Raw genomic sequence first — 17878 nt, 5'->3', positions numbered from 1 at the left:
GTTCACAAGAGGTTGTATTCTTCAAGAAGTGGAAGATCTTGAATCGACTCCACAGCTTGTGAAACCTTTTCTTATATGAGGAATTCCAATCGATATTTTGTGTGAAGTCATATGGAATGTGGTTGCGCTAAAGGTTTTGATAAACGTGTCATATCCCCATTGTTTAAGAGCCCAACTTGTGCCTTGGAAGGAATTTATATCGAGGCAAAACAAAGCTCTTTACCTTGTATTGTCATTTGTGCCAACCAGGCCCTTTAAGGGCTATTCCCACTGCTTTCGATCCGGGACCGGGCCGGTACCGGGCCGTGGCTGATCCGTGTGTCATCCGGGTTCGTTTGAGATTGATTGCATGCGTTCTTACGAGCAGTGGGAATAGCCCTTTAATCTTCACCTTCATGAGTGCATCGTCAAGCGACGATGACGTAACTCAACTTCGTCTTCAACCCGACTTGATATCAACTTCGTTTTGTTTCGCTCTCCCTCTCACTGAGCACATAACAATCGTCGTTCACTCGGTACATTTTGTTTCGTTGTTTCTTTTTCGGCGTATTTGTATCGTCGGTTCAGATTGACCTGCTTGAACTGAGGCTTCAAGCACAGACTAACAGACATAACACGTCGAACAAATTTTCAATAAAATCATCGTTTGGATGATTCCAGTACTTTACGTTAGTAACACTAGCACCATCTGCTGTCATGTTCGCGCTGCGTCATGTATTTCGACATCAGCGTCAGCGTTACTGCATGTCTCAAATGGGGAACTACAAAATATGTATGAGATTGCATGACAGCGCTCAGACGACGTTTTCGCGCGATGACTGTTATTCGGTTGAAAATTTGAAATGAACGTTTTTTGTGGCGATGGAGCTAGGTTCCAGTGTTACGTCTGTTAGTCTGTGCTTCAAGGCAGTAACGAAGAAAGCAGATTCGAGCAAATTTTACTTTAATTGACGATTTAAAATTTATCGTCAACTGCATGATGACGATAAACCTAAACAAGTTATTTGCTTTGACCTGTGCGGTAAGGATAAGCATGTTGGGTGCTGTGATTGATGTATTTGGTTGCAGGCTTCGCGAATCGTTGCGTGGAGCATTTTACACGCTACATGTTACAAGTTACATATTACACATTATACATTATATGTTACACGTTACATATTACATGTCTCATTGCACGTGTTTAGTTTAAATAGTTTATTTGACACGGCACGTATTGCACGTGTTATTTACATTAGGTCCTGTCCCGTTTACATTCAAATCATATGTAATATGCTACAAATCGCATAAATCAGCTTTTAAGCATAATTTTTCTTTAAAGCATAATTATCCTAGCCCTTATCCTACTCCTACATGTCTAAGGCCATGGAAATACTGGCGCGGTCTGCGCTGTGAAGGCGACTCGCCCTCTCACTGGGTAACGTACAGCTCTACTTAGGGCTGTACATTAACCCACGGCAAGGCGAACCGTCTTTGCAACGCAAGCCGCGCCAGTGTCCACGGTCTAAAATGCAGCAGCAGCATCAACGCTTCGTTTGTCCGAAGTAGTTTACCCTCATCCATCCAAGTGACGATTTCATTAAAGCTGACTATAGTCGCTTCAACTCGATAATGAAGACGACGACGATTGTAGAAATTCATTTCAAGCAATATTTTCGTCAGTTGAAGTTGTTTCTAACTTTATCTGAAAGACGGAAGGCAAAGCGGAACGCAGAAGATTACACATGCAACAGTCGTGTGGAATATGAAGACTGTTCAGGGTTGCGTGTTCTCCTTTTGGTGCTTCATTCGACGATGTTGAGGCCTGGTGCCAACAGAAGATTTTCAAGGGGATCAGTTATATTGAAATTTTCAAAAATCCAGTCCACAATATCCGAAAACTTCAGCAATCCAGATTCTGGCAGAATCTTGGAGGAAAAAGAAAAAAAAACAGTTGTGCAATTTCTACCTCAATTTCCAATTTTCAATTTCCAGGAACATCAAATTGCACAACTGTTTTTTTCCTTTTTCGCCTAAGAATCTGCCAGAAGCTTGCTGAAATTTTCAGATATTGTGCATCTTTATCACAGACATCATCCGCGTGTTGCTCTCCGCATTCGCCACAGCGTTCTTTATTGCCGCAGTGAGTGGCCGTATGACCGAACTGCTTGCACTTATGGCAGTTTATTACCCGAGGTACAAACAAACGCACCAGTGAATACACTTGTCCACGAGCACATGACACGGCAGAGCAGACCCGGGAAAGTCACCCAAGGATGGAAAAAATTACTCACTCGAAGAATCACTTCCGATTTTTTATGGCATGGAATCGTTTTGTTGATTTTCAATTATTAACAATAATACGGCTGCTTAGTTACAGAAATGAAAAAAAAATCGTTAGTGATAATTTCAGGAGAATCAATACTGATAATTTTCGTTTCCTAAAGACGAAAATTCTCTCACCGATTTTTTTCAGTTCAATAGTTTTAAGCTACAATTTTTGCAATACATGAAAAATTGAATCAACGACATAAAATGATGCCATACTCTGAAGATTTGTCTCACAATGATGTTAAATTGGACTCATTGGACTTTCGAAGCCCTATATTACATGAAAGCTTGCATGTAATATACTTGAATACATGCTTTCTGGAAATCTGTTTGATGCGCCCCGGCCACAAGACCAGTATCTAAATTCCTATTTCTAGAAGACAACATCCCGTAGAACATTCAGCTTTTATTTTCGCTTACATATTTCAAAAGAAGAAAATGAGCTTCTCGGTTTAGGCGTGTGAAAAAAAAATCGAAAGCGCGAAACGAAACAAACAAATCAAGGTAATCGCGAGTGAAAATTTTTCACCACAAAAAAAATTATCTAAAGCGATAGAGAATTAGTTTGGACTACTGATTAATTATCACTTGAACGATTTTCCCCATCCTTGAAGTCACCCAAAACGAGTCTGATTGGGTGTAAGTTGTTACACCCTCGTCGAGCGATGCTGAGTGCAATTGCTTGCAATCAAGTATCTTTACCGGCTGGAGGCTAGAATCCTTAAAATGGCCGGTACAAGCCTTCAACAGGTCTTCGACGGTCTGACTCGAACCACTGTCCGCGAGATACACGTGGTACTCTAGCGTGAAAAGCTCACAAACAGCAATCTCGTTTGCTTGCTTGAGGCTTGACATTAAAACACGCAGTTTATTCGGGCTCACTTTAGTGATCTCGATAACGGCTGAAAAACCGTGCCAGATCTCTACAAATCTTCATTGTATTCAATGCCTTTACTTTGGACCGGAAATATACAACCCAGGGGCCCGGATATCCCTCCGGGCATAGCTTTACTCGAGGTTTTCTAAAGCTGCTTTTTCAATCCGCGGTACCTTGTACACACCTGGATTGAGATTTCGCCTCCGGAATTGCAGGAGTCGATTTCTTCTTCGTCCATATTGGACGACAGAATTCAATCCGCAAACCAAAACAAAAATCAAAACCGTAGAAAAAAGCCAAAAAAAACTACCTTCTGCAAGGTTGATTGTTCTGCTGCTTCTCTGCCGCACATTGTTCCAAAAGCTGTTGTTCTGTGCTGCAACCGGCACTCTTCACTGCAGGCAATCAGCCGCAGCCGTAGCAGATCAAACGTTGGAACGGACTCAAACAATGCGCGTCTCTTTGTGTTTGTATAGCCGGATAACTTAACGATCCTGTCTCCTCCCTTCCAACTATCGTACGAAAATACTGCGCAAATGTGCAAAAGAAGAGGCTTAAAATGCAGCCAATAATATACTAACTTTTTAAAGAACTTTGAAAGTTTTTTTTGTCAGAAACTTACTTTAATGTTAACCCGCCGAAGCGAGCACGAGGGGAAAATTTATTTCTGGAGATGGTCGAAACAATAAGTAGGCCGAAATGTTAACAAATTCTGTATACAGGTATACCTCGATTTTACGCACATTCTCGTTTTTGAAATGTTCGTAAAATCGAATTGTGCATAAAATCGAATCAAGATTTTTAATTTTTTCATGGCCCAAAATTAGCTTCCGTGATAGGAAATGTACAAGAAAACATGTAAGGGATCGTCCAATTAGTATGTAACGTTCGAAATGGCGGTTGGAAAACTTGAGAACACATAAAAACAATATTAAGGGTCCAAAAAAGAGAGTGATATAGGAGCGGGGTCGAAGAAGGTAATTATTCGCGTTACGTAATTAATAGACATTCTCTAATGTGCCGTGGGAATCTCGCGACAAATGCAAAATGTATGTATGTATATGTGTGTGTGTGAAAGAGAGAGAGCATATGTGTGACTCACACATTCTTTTTAACCACATACTAACGCTGACCTCCATTGAAAACAGCTCCTCTATCTTGTTACAGTACACGTTTTATGTAAAAGTTTTAGTAAATTACTCTAAAAGAGATTGTGTGCGTACGACGTCAAATATTTTACGCGTTAGACACGTATACAACCTTAAAAAAGTCCGCTGTCCGCAAAAAAGGGTCTTGTTGTTACTGTCACCCGGTTTTCGGTATATTTTCCAGTCTATATAGACGACCCCTTATTTGTGAACGATGTCTAAAATATATAACCTTTCATTACGCACAATTTGATGAAGAAAACATACGAGTTTGAAATATGATTGAAAAAAGTGTGCGTAAAATCGAGGTAAAATGTGCGTAAAAACGAAGTACGTAAAATCGAGGGTGCGTATAATCGACGGTGTGTATAATCGAGGTATTCCTGTATTTAGTCAATTTTAATCAGACAAAATAAATCACACGGTGATCGAAGCTTGCAAACATCTGTCATATGAGCAAATAACAGCCTAAATAATATAAAATAGTTGGTTTTATAGTAAATGACACAGTTTCCAAGTAAAAGCTGTATCTAGTAAAAAAGTTTCTCAGTTTTAAAATAAAATCAATAGAACTACTCTAAGTGCTACAAACTTAAAGTTAGAGCCATTTCTTGGATATACGCTTAAAGTAAGAGCATTTCATGAAAGAGTATACAAGAAACTTAAAAGTTTAATAACTCAGAGTAGATTACCGTTGAGGCTTATACGTAGAAAAGTTTTTTTAACATCGAATCTGGTCCTCTATCAGCCCCCGAAGTATTCATAACAAGGAACCAATCACACTTTATAGAGAAAAATCAAACTCCAATGATGCAGTATGATTTTAAAGATAATTTCAAATCATAGAGATCTTGGTTGTAAAATCTCTGAATACATCCGTTTTTGAGATATTTTGAACTCAAGTTAGGAAATTTTTAGTTTTCTATGAAAATACGCTTTTTTGTAAGTTATTCGTGGTTCTCTAACAGCAAAAAGAAGTTCATTGAAATGTACGGTAATTTGGTAATTTGCATGAGTTGAATAGTTCCAAGAACGGAACAAATTTCTAAACTATTAAAATAATTTCTAAACTACACAGGCACAGTTTCTGCCTTGGTTTCTATATATAATTTTTTGTGTATTTTGATGTAAAACCAAATTTCCCCAAATTTGAATATATTTCAACCTAAGGGGCAAGGGATTTAAGATCTGTTTTTTTAAAGATGGGTAAGAAAATGCTAATATGTGGACAAACTCTTAAAATTTTAATGTTTGGTCTTAAAACGAAATGGCGTCGAAAAAACATCGAAAATTTCCGGTTTCTCAAAAATTCAAAATGGCGCAATTGTTGCCCCTAAGTTGAAATATTTTCAAACACGGGGAAATTAATAATGTTATAGCTTATTTTAATTCATGTTTTCAGCTGCCAAAAGCAGCACAATTATTGATAAGTCGTGAACTAGTCTCAACAAAGTTCATCACTTTCCATATGTTTTTCGAATTCGTTATTATTATTTTTTTTTGCGCTTTCTGCGTTAAAAATTTGAAAATTTCAGCTATAACTAGAAGGCAATCAACCGGGAGGTTCTTTACATGCCCTATTGCTTGTTATGGTGATTTATAATTCATTTTCATTGGTCTCACATTGTGTGTGCATGGTCATATCTATATTGTTTCATTGTTTCAATTGAATCGTGGTCATATCCTTTGTCAGGATGAGTCCTGATTGGGGGCTCACCCCACTAGCAGAGATTTCCTTCCGTGATCTTTGCGGGGATGCAAAGGTGTACTCGGTCTCTAACAAGGCAAAGAATACCCGTTTTGAGCTAATGTTGCGAGAAAAACAGTCTCCGGCAGCCTACGAAAAACTACTGCTTTTTCATACTGTCGTTCCAAACGAGTATTAACTGCTGGTGACTAAACTCTACGTCCATAAAAGTTAGCTGTTACGAAACTGCAGAGCATATTGGCATTGAAGAAGTTGATAAACATCCTAACACTGTTCAACGCCTCCTTATTCGATATTCAATTAAAAGCGTTTCCGTCCACCGATCGTTGTAAAGTTGTAAACCTAAATTCCGTATGTCTTCTTCCATAATCAGTATGTAGCGGTAACAGCCGTTTTGCTACGATAACATCCTTCGGTTTGTCGATAGACGACTGTCATGAGCGGCTGTTATGAACTGTCATGTGTTTAATTTATATCGACTGATTAGTTGCAGATTGTGGATTCTTGATCATAAAACAAGCTGACACATCCTCTAAACCAAGGTATAAGGAAATTACCGTAATTTTTGTTGTTTGTAAAATTGATAAGTTGTACAGAATTGTCGTCAACCCAAAATCTCCCTAGGCAAAAAAAAAATTTAAAAATGCTCGCCGAAAACTTTTACTAAGCTGTTACGCTAAATTTCTAAATTATTAGAGTCCAGAAAATGAAGTTCGCAGGAATTGGAAACGAATCGTCCAAATAGGTTGCTGTTTTTCGTTTACGTTTTGGTTTATACCGTTTCCAGAGTAGGTTGAAAATAATTTCGCTGGTGTGGAGAACACCCCGGAGACTACCTCCCAGACCCGGAAACTTCAGGGGAAACCCGGAGAAGTGGCCCATCTTAAATTCTTCTATTTGTCCTTGCCAATAAACACACAGCCGCTTGCAACTGATTCATCTTACCTATCGCTAACATAAGCTTTTACAACGCTAATTGATAACGACAGGCATGCTATGATGAAAAGAAAAATCATTGACAAATTCGCTGTATTACGATGCATGTATTCAAGTTCAAATGGAACACTACAAAACAGCATGCTTTGCATCGCGCACAGGCAAGAAGCATAACAGTAGTATAATCACTGAAGTCCATGGCGAACGCAACGGCAACGCTGCAAGTCGCACAATTTTGTTTCCATGGACTGCAACGTTTTTGCTGGTATACCCTAAGGAAATCATTCATTATTCTGCTCAAAACACAACATTGCAACCAACGATATTCATAATATTCGACATTGACTAGTGCTTTTCATAAGATAATGCAAACCTTTCCTTTTTAGAGTGATTTTATATTAGTTTTCACTAAAATAAAAACAGTCTCAAAAAACTACTATTTCACAACGTGCATATGAAACGGACCGGCTGTGCTGGTAATACGGCCCTATGAAAGACTATAGCAAATTTCTTTTCTTTACGAGACGACGCGCTGCGCAAAAAAGCACGTGTTTAAAGCATACCGTCCGCTGCGCAGATGGAATCATTCACATCAATTACATGTAGCATATTTACAGGTTTTAACAACGTTTCTAATTTTTATTTTAAATGAGAGTTAATGACTTTAAGTCTCATCTCACGTGCTAAGAATGCTGAAAGAAACAATATTCAATGGTGCTATCGTCGTTTTCTCAGACTGCCCATTTTGCGAACACAACGACTGACCGTCTTGCCCAAGAGGCAAACAATTTTTTGGATCGATGTGATTTCCAAAAAAATCATATTTTTTAACTAAACTATCTTCACCCACATGTTTCAAATATGCCTAATTATTCCAATGTCATTGAAAACTATATTTTTCTGAAGTTTTACCGCAGTAGAAGCTTAAATTCGGCACGGCAAAGCTACATCACATTGCTTTGCTGTTGAGGGTGAACTTATTTTTATTATTTCTCAAATAACTAACTATTGTTTCAATCTACATAATATCTCGAAACTCACAGAATGCTGTTGGTATGTAACTGGCATAAATGATTTGTGTTAATTTCAATGGTTTATATAGAAATGAGCAACGGACCATCGCCCTGTCCGTGTTGCCCGTTGTTCCCCTACTACTGTTGCTGAGGAAGAAGCCCTCCTGTCGTCCAACAGCTGTCGTGGTACAGTACATTTTCTAAGGCTGGTCTCCGGTGTACATCAGTCTTAATCTTACAACCTTACTTTTATGACTGCGACTGGCGCCATATTTTATGTTTTGGACTTACAGTGCCAATAGTGACCCATAATTTTGTCCTTTCCATTAATGTTCGAAAGTACACATCACAACGAAGAAATTGATATCAAAAAATTAGAGGTTGAGCATTTCTTCGATTTTATATCCTCTTTCAATATTCTGGCTTCACGTTGACTGATCCATAAATGTGGAGGGACTGTACTTTTTACTAGCATGATGGATATTCACTTCTCTAGACAATGTTTCATTGACACACTGAACGTTCAAGAACTTACCTTACCAATCAGACGAGAGCCGCACAGTGCGTTGGTTGTATGGTAAGACGGGACAAGAATCAGAACAACATGATTTTGTCGACTAATGACATTGATGTAATAAGGAAAGTTGTTTATTACCTTTCGAGCTACTAATTGCATAAAAGCCTTATAAGATTCACTGAATGGTAAAAGTGTCCCAAACGCCAACTTCCTTATCTAATATAAGAAACCGTTTTTTTTCCTGTAAAAGTTGTCCATAGTAATGAAATCGGAGGTTTTTATACATTATTCAATTTTAAATAATTGCTAAAGTGACTCAATTGCAGTTATAACGAGAATAAAAACAATTTTTTTTTGATTTTTTTTTTTGTTACGATATTTATTTGATTACTATAAAAATACATGTACATACTCAGATGCATCTTCTGACAGAGACAAGATCATACATCAAAGTCTTTTGATTGCCATTACTCATAACCTAGTGCATTTTTAACTGTCAAAACATCGTCTAAAAAAACGTGAATAGCCGTTGAATAGGCAAATTCGGCAGCTGAGACCACTGCTAGCCTTTAAAGGATACTATCAACGATGAGTGGTGAGAAAATTAGAGAGGAATTTTGATATATATTTTTGTAATGTCCAATTGAACTTCGAACACCTTTTTTTTAAATACAAAATACGCATGATTGGCGTTTGTTTTCGTATGTATGACAATAAATCTTGGAACTCTGCCCTCAAACGTCTTTTACTTACTTGCTCTTTCAGTTTCCAGTTTAGTAAGTACAATGAAAACCCCCACGAGCTGAGGAAACATAAGTGAAACTGAATATTTTTTCAGAAAAATCAGAGTTGTGATAAAACTTTTTTCGCAGTATAGGCATATTACAGGTGTATCAGTGATCTCACGAGGCTACTTATACACGTGCAGTATATTTCAAACATAAGTAAAGAGCACTGCGTACTTTATATAGTGAAATATGAAAGTAGAATTTTTTAATTTTGTCTACGGGACGCTGCACTGTGAGCCGTGGGATGGACTGGCAGCACAGTACTGAACGGCTGCAACGCGTTAAAAATCGTTACGAATATTAGTGATTTTTCCACGATTTTTGGGTCAAAAAATCAATAATTTCAAGCAGGCTTATTAAGTCCGGTACGCCGCGTGTGAAATCCGTGAAATTCGTCAGGACAAGCAAACTTGCAAGTGGAAATTTGAATTAAAGATGCTGCTTCTGTCGACATGCCAAAATATGTCTGCTGTTTCTCGTTTCCTTGGTGATAGTTCATGTAAAGTGTTCGAGAGAGAGCGGGAGCGAGAGCATGTAACCTACAAGTCAAGCATTTCGGTAGTGGAATCGGAAATCAGATAATGTATTCCGACTATTAAGAATCTTTTTCTCCTTTGAACATTCGGAATCCAGAAGCTAAGTATCCTTTTTATAACTGAATGTTTTAATAGCTCATTTAGACTAAAAATTACTACATCCATCTCCAATATGACAACAATCCAATTGGAAAAAAAAAATCAATTGGAAAATTACGTGCTATTGTTGCGTCTTAAGAGCTCTTTTTTCTTATATGTGTAAGACCTGATGGTGTTGCCGATCTGGCTTTAAAATGGTATACCTACTCGTGTTTGTCTGATGAAAAATGTTATTCCGCCGAGCTAAGAAACTGTTGACAGTTGTTGACGCCTTTGAAGTGTGTTGTGGTTGTTTTGGTGAGTGTTAGGTTGACATACGTGATGAATGTCGAAACAGGCATGCCAAATACCTGAGTTTGTGTTTATTATTTTTTATGTATTGGGATGCAAAATGTTTGCTGCTGGTGCCAGCAAGTGCCGCCAACTGTGCAGAGCATATCTTTCAGAGTCCACGGACAGATTTCTGATGATCTGATAAGTTTTTGTTTTATAACTTCTCTAGCTTTTGAAAAATAGATAAAAATAAATATTGACCATAATAATGTTTAGGCATTTTGTCAATTGATTTGAAATAATACATTGTTACCCGAGCCAATACGCATTTTATATACTTTTTGAGCTTGAAATGCATGCATTTTGCCAATTTTAAAATTCTCGATGTATATTTTCTTGTGTTGCGTTGACTAAAAAAATGTCAGATCGAGAGTCGGTTTTTCTTTTGTTTGCGTCTGACCTAGATATAAATTCTGCCGGAAAACAATAAATGTGATTCCATTTAGCTAGTTTCACGGTTTCGATTGAATGAGTAACTATTCGAGTTAGATTAGATTCGAGATAGATGAATGAAAAACTGTGCAAACGTTTGCCAAAACATAATAATCCTCATCGGTTACGTTTTGTATGCATGAGAGTTTTCAAGTTTATAAATTCAGTAGGTATCAAATCACAATTATTATTGTAAGTATTGAGGGTATGATGAGGTAGCTCGCGAGATAAACGAATCTTTAGAAAACGATTCACATTCGGATGTTAGGATATTTCGCATATACAGTATTCACAGAAATACTTTTCATGAAATGGACATGAGATATCTTTTAATTTAAGGGAATGTCTTAAAATATAGATAGAAACCTGAATACTTCGCGCATCACCTATTACTTGCAAGTTACTTTGGCCCAATAGTTGTTTTGTTCGCGCAATAGGTTTTGTGTTCAAATTTAAGTTTCTCGTAAAAAAATTATATAGCATCATTCAATTCCCGTCGTACTCCTAAAATCCTTAATCAATGAAACAAAACGTCTTAGATACATAGAAGATAGGTTCGCGAAAAGTATCTTAGAGGACGAGTGCCCATAAATACCGCCAAGAGTTTTATCGTATGTAGAGAAGAAACGCGACAAACAACTAACACAAAATTCCTATACCCGTGGTGCTTGTGGAGTGTGCAGGAGTATATCCGGCCTCTAGTAACAACAAGTATCGAACTAACACCCCTTTCCTTCCTTCCTTTGATCTACGTTCTGGACCGGCAGGCGTCGGTACTGATCAGCATGCAGGGGTTATTGGAGATGCACATCGAAAAGCTAAATCCAAAGCAGGAATCACTAAATTCGATTTACAACTCCAATCGATCCTGGTCAGTAACGAAGTGGCAACCGGTGGTGATCAATCAAGCTCAAGCTCAAGCTCAAGCTCAAGCTCAAGGGACGCTGCACTGTGAGCCGTGGTGGCTCGTCAAGAAGTTCCCTAAGCGTCTCATCACCCGCAAGTCTCCTTCGATCTGGTCGAGCCATCGTGCACGCTGTGCCTCTCTATTTCTGGTGCTGGCAGGGTTGCTGAAGAGAAGTGATATCACAGGGTTGTCGTCCGGCATCTTTACGACGTGACCGGCCTATCGCAACCTATTGACTATTGCGAGGTGTGCAATGGGGTTTTCTCCAAGTAGCGCGTGCAGCTTGTGGTTCATGCGCCGTCGCCATTCGCCGTCGTCCGTCTGTACTCCACCGTAGATAGTCCACAGCACCTTCCGTTTGAAAACTCCAAGGGCGGTAAGATCCTCCACGAGAAGCGTTGTTGTCTCGATTTCAGGGTTTTGTACAACGTCAACTTCGTGCGTCGTCGCACTCGACTCGATCGAAGTGTCCTTCGAAATAAAAAGCAGACACGATTTCCACCGTGGATGCATCTCTGGATCTCTTTGCTGGTGTTATTGTCGGTCGTCAAAAGTGACCTCAAATACACGAACTCGTCGACCACGTCAAGCTCATCGCTTGCTACAGAGACTTGAGTTGGAAGTACATCAACTTGTCTTAATCTTGTCTTCAAAGGGGATTGAGAGTGTCCCTGAAACACACAAGTAGCACATTATTTGCGCCATGCCGATCAGTTGAGTTAGTTTATCCGGAAATCCGTTGGCGTGATCTGCCATATTTGTTCTCGATTTACTGTATCATAGGCCGCCGTGAAGTCAATGTGTGGGCACGATGTACTCGCGACCTTTCTGTAAGATCTGTCGCATTGAGTAAATTTGGTCCGTGGTAGAACGGGCTCCCATGAAGCTTGGTACTGGACAGCGAAACTCCTGGTTAAAGGTGATAGGCGACGGAACAGGATCGGGAGAGTATCTCGTAGGCGGCATTGATAAGCGAGATACCGCGGTAGTTGCGGCACTCCAGCTTGTTGCCCTTCTTGTAGATGGGGCAGACGACTCCCTCCATTCACTCGTTTGGCAGTTTTTCATCCTCCCAAATCCTGGGAATGACCCATTGAAGAGCTCGCTCGGCAGTCCGTCTATGTTGCGGATTTGTTGTTCTTCAGTTTCCCGATCTCACAAAGAACTTCATGAACATCGGGGGCTGGTACTTGGTCATCTGCTGCTGGTGCTTCTAGATCAGTTCCTGCTCCGCTTCGGTTTACTGTATCGCCGGTCAGATGTCCATCGCAGTACTCCTTCCACTTGTCGACCACCTCGCTGGCATCCGTGAGAAGGTTTTCATCCGCGTCGTTGCACATGTCGGCTTGCGGCACAGCTTCTGCGAGACTGGTTTACCTTTTCATAGAACTTCCACGTATCACTGGCACGGTACAGCTGCTCCAGCTCCTCATGTTCACGACCCTCTTGCCTCCGCAGTCTGGGGGTCCCGGAGCTGCTTGATGTTAAGCCGCGGGTTTGAGCGATGTCGCGCTTGGTATACGGTCGCAGTTTTGAGCGCCAAGTTACCACAACTAGGAAGTGGTCCTAGCCAATATCATGTAATGTCTGAGAAGAACTGGCCGTCGATGGGAACATGGTCAACTTGGTTTTGCTATACGTTGATCAGGTGATCTCCAGGTGGTTTTGAGAATGTTCTTTCGAGGAAAAAAGGTAATTCGGGCTGCCAGTCCTTGGAAGTTGACGCCTCGCTGGCCGTTGTCGTTTGTCACGGTGTTCAGGCCTTTCCTACCGATCTGAGCGTTCATGTTCCCGATGACAATCTTGTTGTCTCTACGCGAGCAGGTATCGTATAGTTTCTCCAGCTGTGCGTAGAACGTTTCTTTCTCTATATCGGGTCGTCCTTCGCAGTGCACATTGAGGATAGTGTAGTTGTAGAACCGGCCTTTTATTGTCAAGAAACACAACTTCTCGCTGAATGCCTGCGACTTGATCACACGAATCTGCATCCTGCCCAGCACTGTAAAGCCGGTACCCAGCTCATTGGTTGTGCCGCTGCTAAGGTAGCACTGTGCTCTGCGACCACAAACCCTCCGTACCTTCTCTCCTTTCCGGCAAAGCTCCTGGAGCGCAACGATGTCGAAGTAGCGGGGTTCTAGCTGATCTAGCAGAATCCGGTCGCCTCCCGGGGTGCTCAGCGATCTACAGTTCCATATACCAAGCTTCCAATCGTCGCTCTTATTTCGTCGCCTGGGTCGTTGCCGATTGTTCCTCGAGATCAGACGCTGTTTGTTTTTTTTTTTTTTTCGATAAAAGCATTGCAGTCGAATACGCTGAATGCCCGGACGAACACATACGATTCGCATAGATTCTCTAGGATTCCTCACATTGGATTCCTGAGCGTCCTTGAAAAGGATTCCTGAAAAAGAATCCTCAGGAATGCGCTGTTTATGGCTCTAGGATTCTTGAAATAAGAATCGTGAGTGGGAATCCTCCGGATCGTGTTTGCGATTCCTTTCACGATTCCGTCACCGAGTTATAGGTATCCTGGGGATGGATTCTCTGCGTGTTAGTAAGGGTGGCTGGGGACAATCTTTTAAATAAACTATCTAATGATAATCTTTTTAAACATAACTACCAGAGTAGCGGAATTTTAAAAAAACTAAGTGTTTTGTCTGAGACTGATTCGATTTAATTCATTCATTTGAATCAATTCTAAATTGTCTGAAATAAGTTATACACATTAAACAGTAAATTGTCTGTGTATAATAAACTACACAGAGCACAGAGCAAGCACAGAGCAAGCAGCTTCTAAATAAGGCATCATTTACAGCGGACAGGTTAGGTTTCGTGAATGTTGCACCCTTGACAGGTGAAAGTGAGTTTTCAGCCAAACATATTCCGGTACCTACCCATAGTGGGCATGCCAACTGACGCAAAACGATAAACAATTTCTGCCCTGGTAAGGAACTGAAGAGAGGCAAAATAAATATTAAACATTCATCTTCTGATCTACTCTTGGTGCAAGACGTAAGATCTCTCGGGTGCGCGGAATCGTATCTATTTTTTTCCAAATTCAGATAAATAAATTTAGTTAAATTACCCAAAACATTAGAACTGAAATAGATAGAAGTTTCATATTTTGCTTTAATAAGTGTATCTTAATTCTTAAATTCACTTTTATATAAACATTCAGAAGTAAAATTTTTTTCCGCTAATTTTGACCGTTACTCTACATTGAGGCTTCTTCTACGCCATGTTTAGCTGCTTTGTCAGTTGTGTGTACAACAGAGGAATCTCTCAATCACACTGTTTAGCTTTCGGTGAAAGTGAAATTCGTAAGGTCACAGTGGCAGCAGCCACTTGCTAAATGTCTTGCCGGATTAGCAGATCGAATCTGAAACACGTTTATGCTGTTTTTTTTTTTTTTTTTTTTTTTTTTTTTTTTTTTTTTTTTTTTTGACAGCCGCGTCGTGGATGAGAGCAACACATCAATGCCACTAATAATTTTATATCGTCGTGTTGGAACGTGACAGCCATCACGGTTTTTTAATCTATTCGAGTGAAACGAAAAAAATGTTCATGTTACGAAATATGGAATGTACTATCGGAGTGCTGTTGATTAACACTGATAAAACATCGTATTCTGTTTGGATTTTTTATATTCACCAGTCAACGATTCAAATACATCTAAGAAAATTGAGAAACCCAAAAAATTTTTTACATTTATCAAGAATTAACTCACTAGATTAAGGAGAAAGGTACTTAACAGCAAATCAATGACTAGAATTGGCTTTCTGGTCTTTGTTTTAAATCTTTTTCGATAAACTATCCAGTGTATATGATTTTTGCACTGGCACAAGTGAACTTAGCGGAACTAAAATTCTGATATTCTATTACTCACCTATTGAAAAATGATTCCAGCAGATAGGTGCTGTGAGGTAGCGCCTCGATCAGGATATCCATTGGTAGTTCCGCCACAACCGAGCGTAGCACCGACGGCCCAAGACGTCCTACCACGGTGGCCGCTTCGCGATACTGGCGGCCCTCGGAGAGTAACATAAGCCGCCGAAGCACTTGCCGCGGGCTGGTAAATCCTTCACGTCCATCACGAGGAGGGCCCCGTATCCGCTCGCGACTGTCTGCCATCGCTGCGAATCGGTATCTCTAGCTGCAACGTTAGTTCGCTGTGTCGTGTTCAAACCAAGACTAACCACCGGCGGATATGACGCAAATTTCTTTTTGTTAAACTATTAAGGTGAAGGTTACTACCGGTCACAACCATCGCAGTGCAGTGCTTCCCCCGGTAAGCGAATTCATTAAATCGCGAGCACTGTCCAAGAGGCTACTGAGGAGAAGAAACAATCCACTCGAAACTGGTAACTTATTCGCCGTCCGGAGATTGCATCATCAGTGACTGCTCGCTATTGTTTTCGTGACCTAGAAAATGAACGGCGTTCGTAAAATTTCTCACTTTCCCACAGCCACTACTCATCAGCCAATTGTAGCAATTTGATTTACTAGTCGACACCGTTTGTGATAATAATATAATTCAATTAAGCCACTCTCGAACGGCTTCACTAATTTGTATCTGCGGCTGCACAGTGCGAGGTGTCTGTCATCAACGATTTTGATGGTTCAATTTCTACACCAGCAACCGCTAATTTTCTCACTCTTCCTGAGGGTTCACTGTCGGGTCGGGCGATTGTAAATATTTATGCGAATGTGCGGAAAATGCAGGTCCAACGTTTTGCTGTGTTTCGATTCAGGCCGAAGCGACCCCTGGTGGTATAAGTATTATTGGCAGTAAACCTAGAAAAGAGAAAAAGGAGAAAATGTGTTGTATTTTCCGTTGCTTGACTACATATTTATTACTTTGCTATTTTTTTTTCATGATTTCACACCCCCAGTTCGCTTAGTGTGGTACAAAAGTGTGGCAATTTTGTTAATCACTCAGTTTTCCTTTTTTCTAGTTGACGTGCTCAATGGAAGAAATCTAATTTTCAGCACTGTTGACTTCGCATTTTTTGTGGCTTAAGTTTCCCTAGTGGTGGATACCACTAAGCAACAAAAAAGCGAAGTAAACTTCGTGATAATTGCTAATCTTGTTTCTTGAACGACTTTCAAACAACGGTAGGCATAATTGTAGAATTTTTTCTTATATTTTGCTAATTTTCTACAGACTAGACTACAACATGAGTCAAAGTTAAGTTAAATAAACTGATTCACTCAAAATGTACACATTAACAAAGTTTCTTGTGTAGCATAATCTAATTTTCGTTTCCAGTAGTGCTTGCAAATATTTAACTTCAAGCTTCGATCCACCAAAACTACCTTCCGCACTTGCATTACATGCTTGACACGGAACAGCACATCAACCCGTTAGCTTGAGACGGAAAAGGTCAACCGTTTCACAAGAGTGTTGTTGTGAATGTAACTCGATACAAAAAATATATTCAAATGGCAAACAAGACCCCACTAAATGGAAGCAGCGATTGCTTTCATCCATGACCGGTAGAAGAAAACATGGGGAAGTTTCCCACGATTACCTACTTCAAACCATCATGAAGTTGGGCATGAGTCCCCGTGTAAAGTTTGATGTGACCCGAAAGTGCTCCGCTTGTCTGTCGGTGTTAGAAACTTGCCGATGTCGAACATCTCCACTGTCGTCTGTGGCAGAAGCAAACAAAGTCTAGACAGACAGCGAAGATGCTTCCCACGGGGGTGTGTATGTGTGTGCTGTGTACTGGTGATAGACTGATTAGATCTGGAATAATCGGTAGCATGATGGACCTCTGCGGGGCAACAGCACATGTTGTAGGTTCAAGAAAGTTCCTAGCAGGTTGATTGGTGGGTAATTAACTCGGTGCGATTGTAGCGTGCTAAGAGAAAACCTTGTTAAATTCAGCTACCGGTGAAGTTTAGCTTTTCTTATGTTCATGTGAGTGAAAGTGCGATACCTCAATTTTTATTTCATAAAACAAACATAAAATTCAGTAACGATTTGTGTTGAATAGTCAAAAAAAAAAAAAAAATCGGCCCGTTGGGTATTATTTATGACAGAAAGCCAGTGATTTTTGCACTTCTCCATGAGCGATAGAGACAGCATCGTCTTGATCTGTTGGTTTATAAAAGTTTTCCTGCTATTATTCCAATCACTGTCGAGTGTTGAGAAAACAAGATAAAGTGTACGGATAGCGCATGAAATTAGAGTAACTGTTCTGTGTACGAACCAACGGCATTAGAACGGGTTTAGCAGTATGATTTACGTCGTTTTGATTGCAAGGAAATGAACGAA

The 17878-nt window shown here is 40.0% G+C and overlaps 1 protein-coding gene across 1 annotated transcript in view; it reads right to left on the bottom strand.

Annotated features, from left to right (window-relative positions):
• LOC129718232 (uncharacterized) overlaps positions 1-17878 on the bottom strand; it is a 74620-nt gene that overhangs the window by 8119 nt on the left and 48623 nt on the right. Inside the window, exon 2 of the mRNA XM_055668802.1 lies at positions 15485-16392. Within this exon, the coding sequence (XP_055524777.1) occupies positions 15485-15729 (245 nt within the window). The 5' untranslated portion in view covers positions 15730-16392. The remainder of the gene's footprint in view (positions 1-15484; positions 16393-17878) is intronic.

This window comes from Wyeomyia smithii, chromosome 1 (genome assembly GCF_029784165.1).
Source record: "Wyeomyia smithii strain HCP4-BCI-WySm-NY-G18 chromosome 1, ASM2978416v1, whole genome shotgun sequence".
Lineage (NCBI taxonomy): Eukaryota > Metazoa > Arthropoda > Insecta > Diptera > Culicidae > Wyeomyia > Wyeomyia smithii.
The sequence above is the reverse complement of the archived record's forward strand: the minus strand, read 5'-3'. Positions and strand labels throughout refer to the sequence as shown.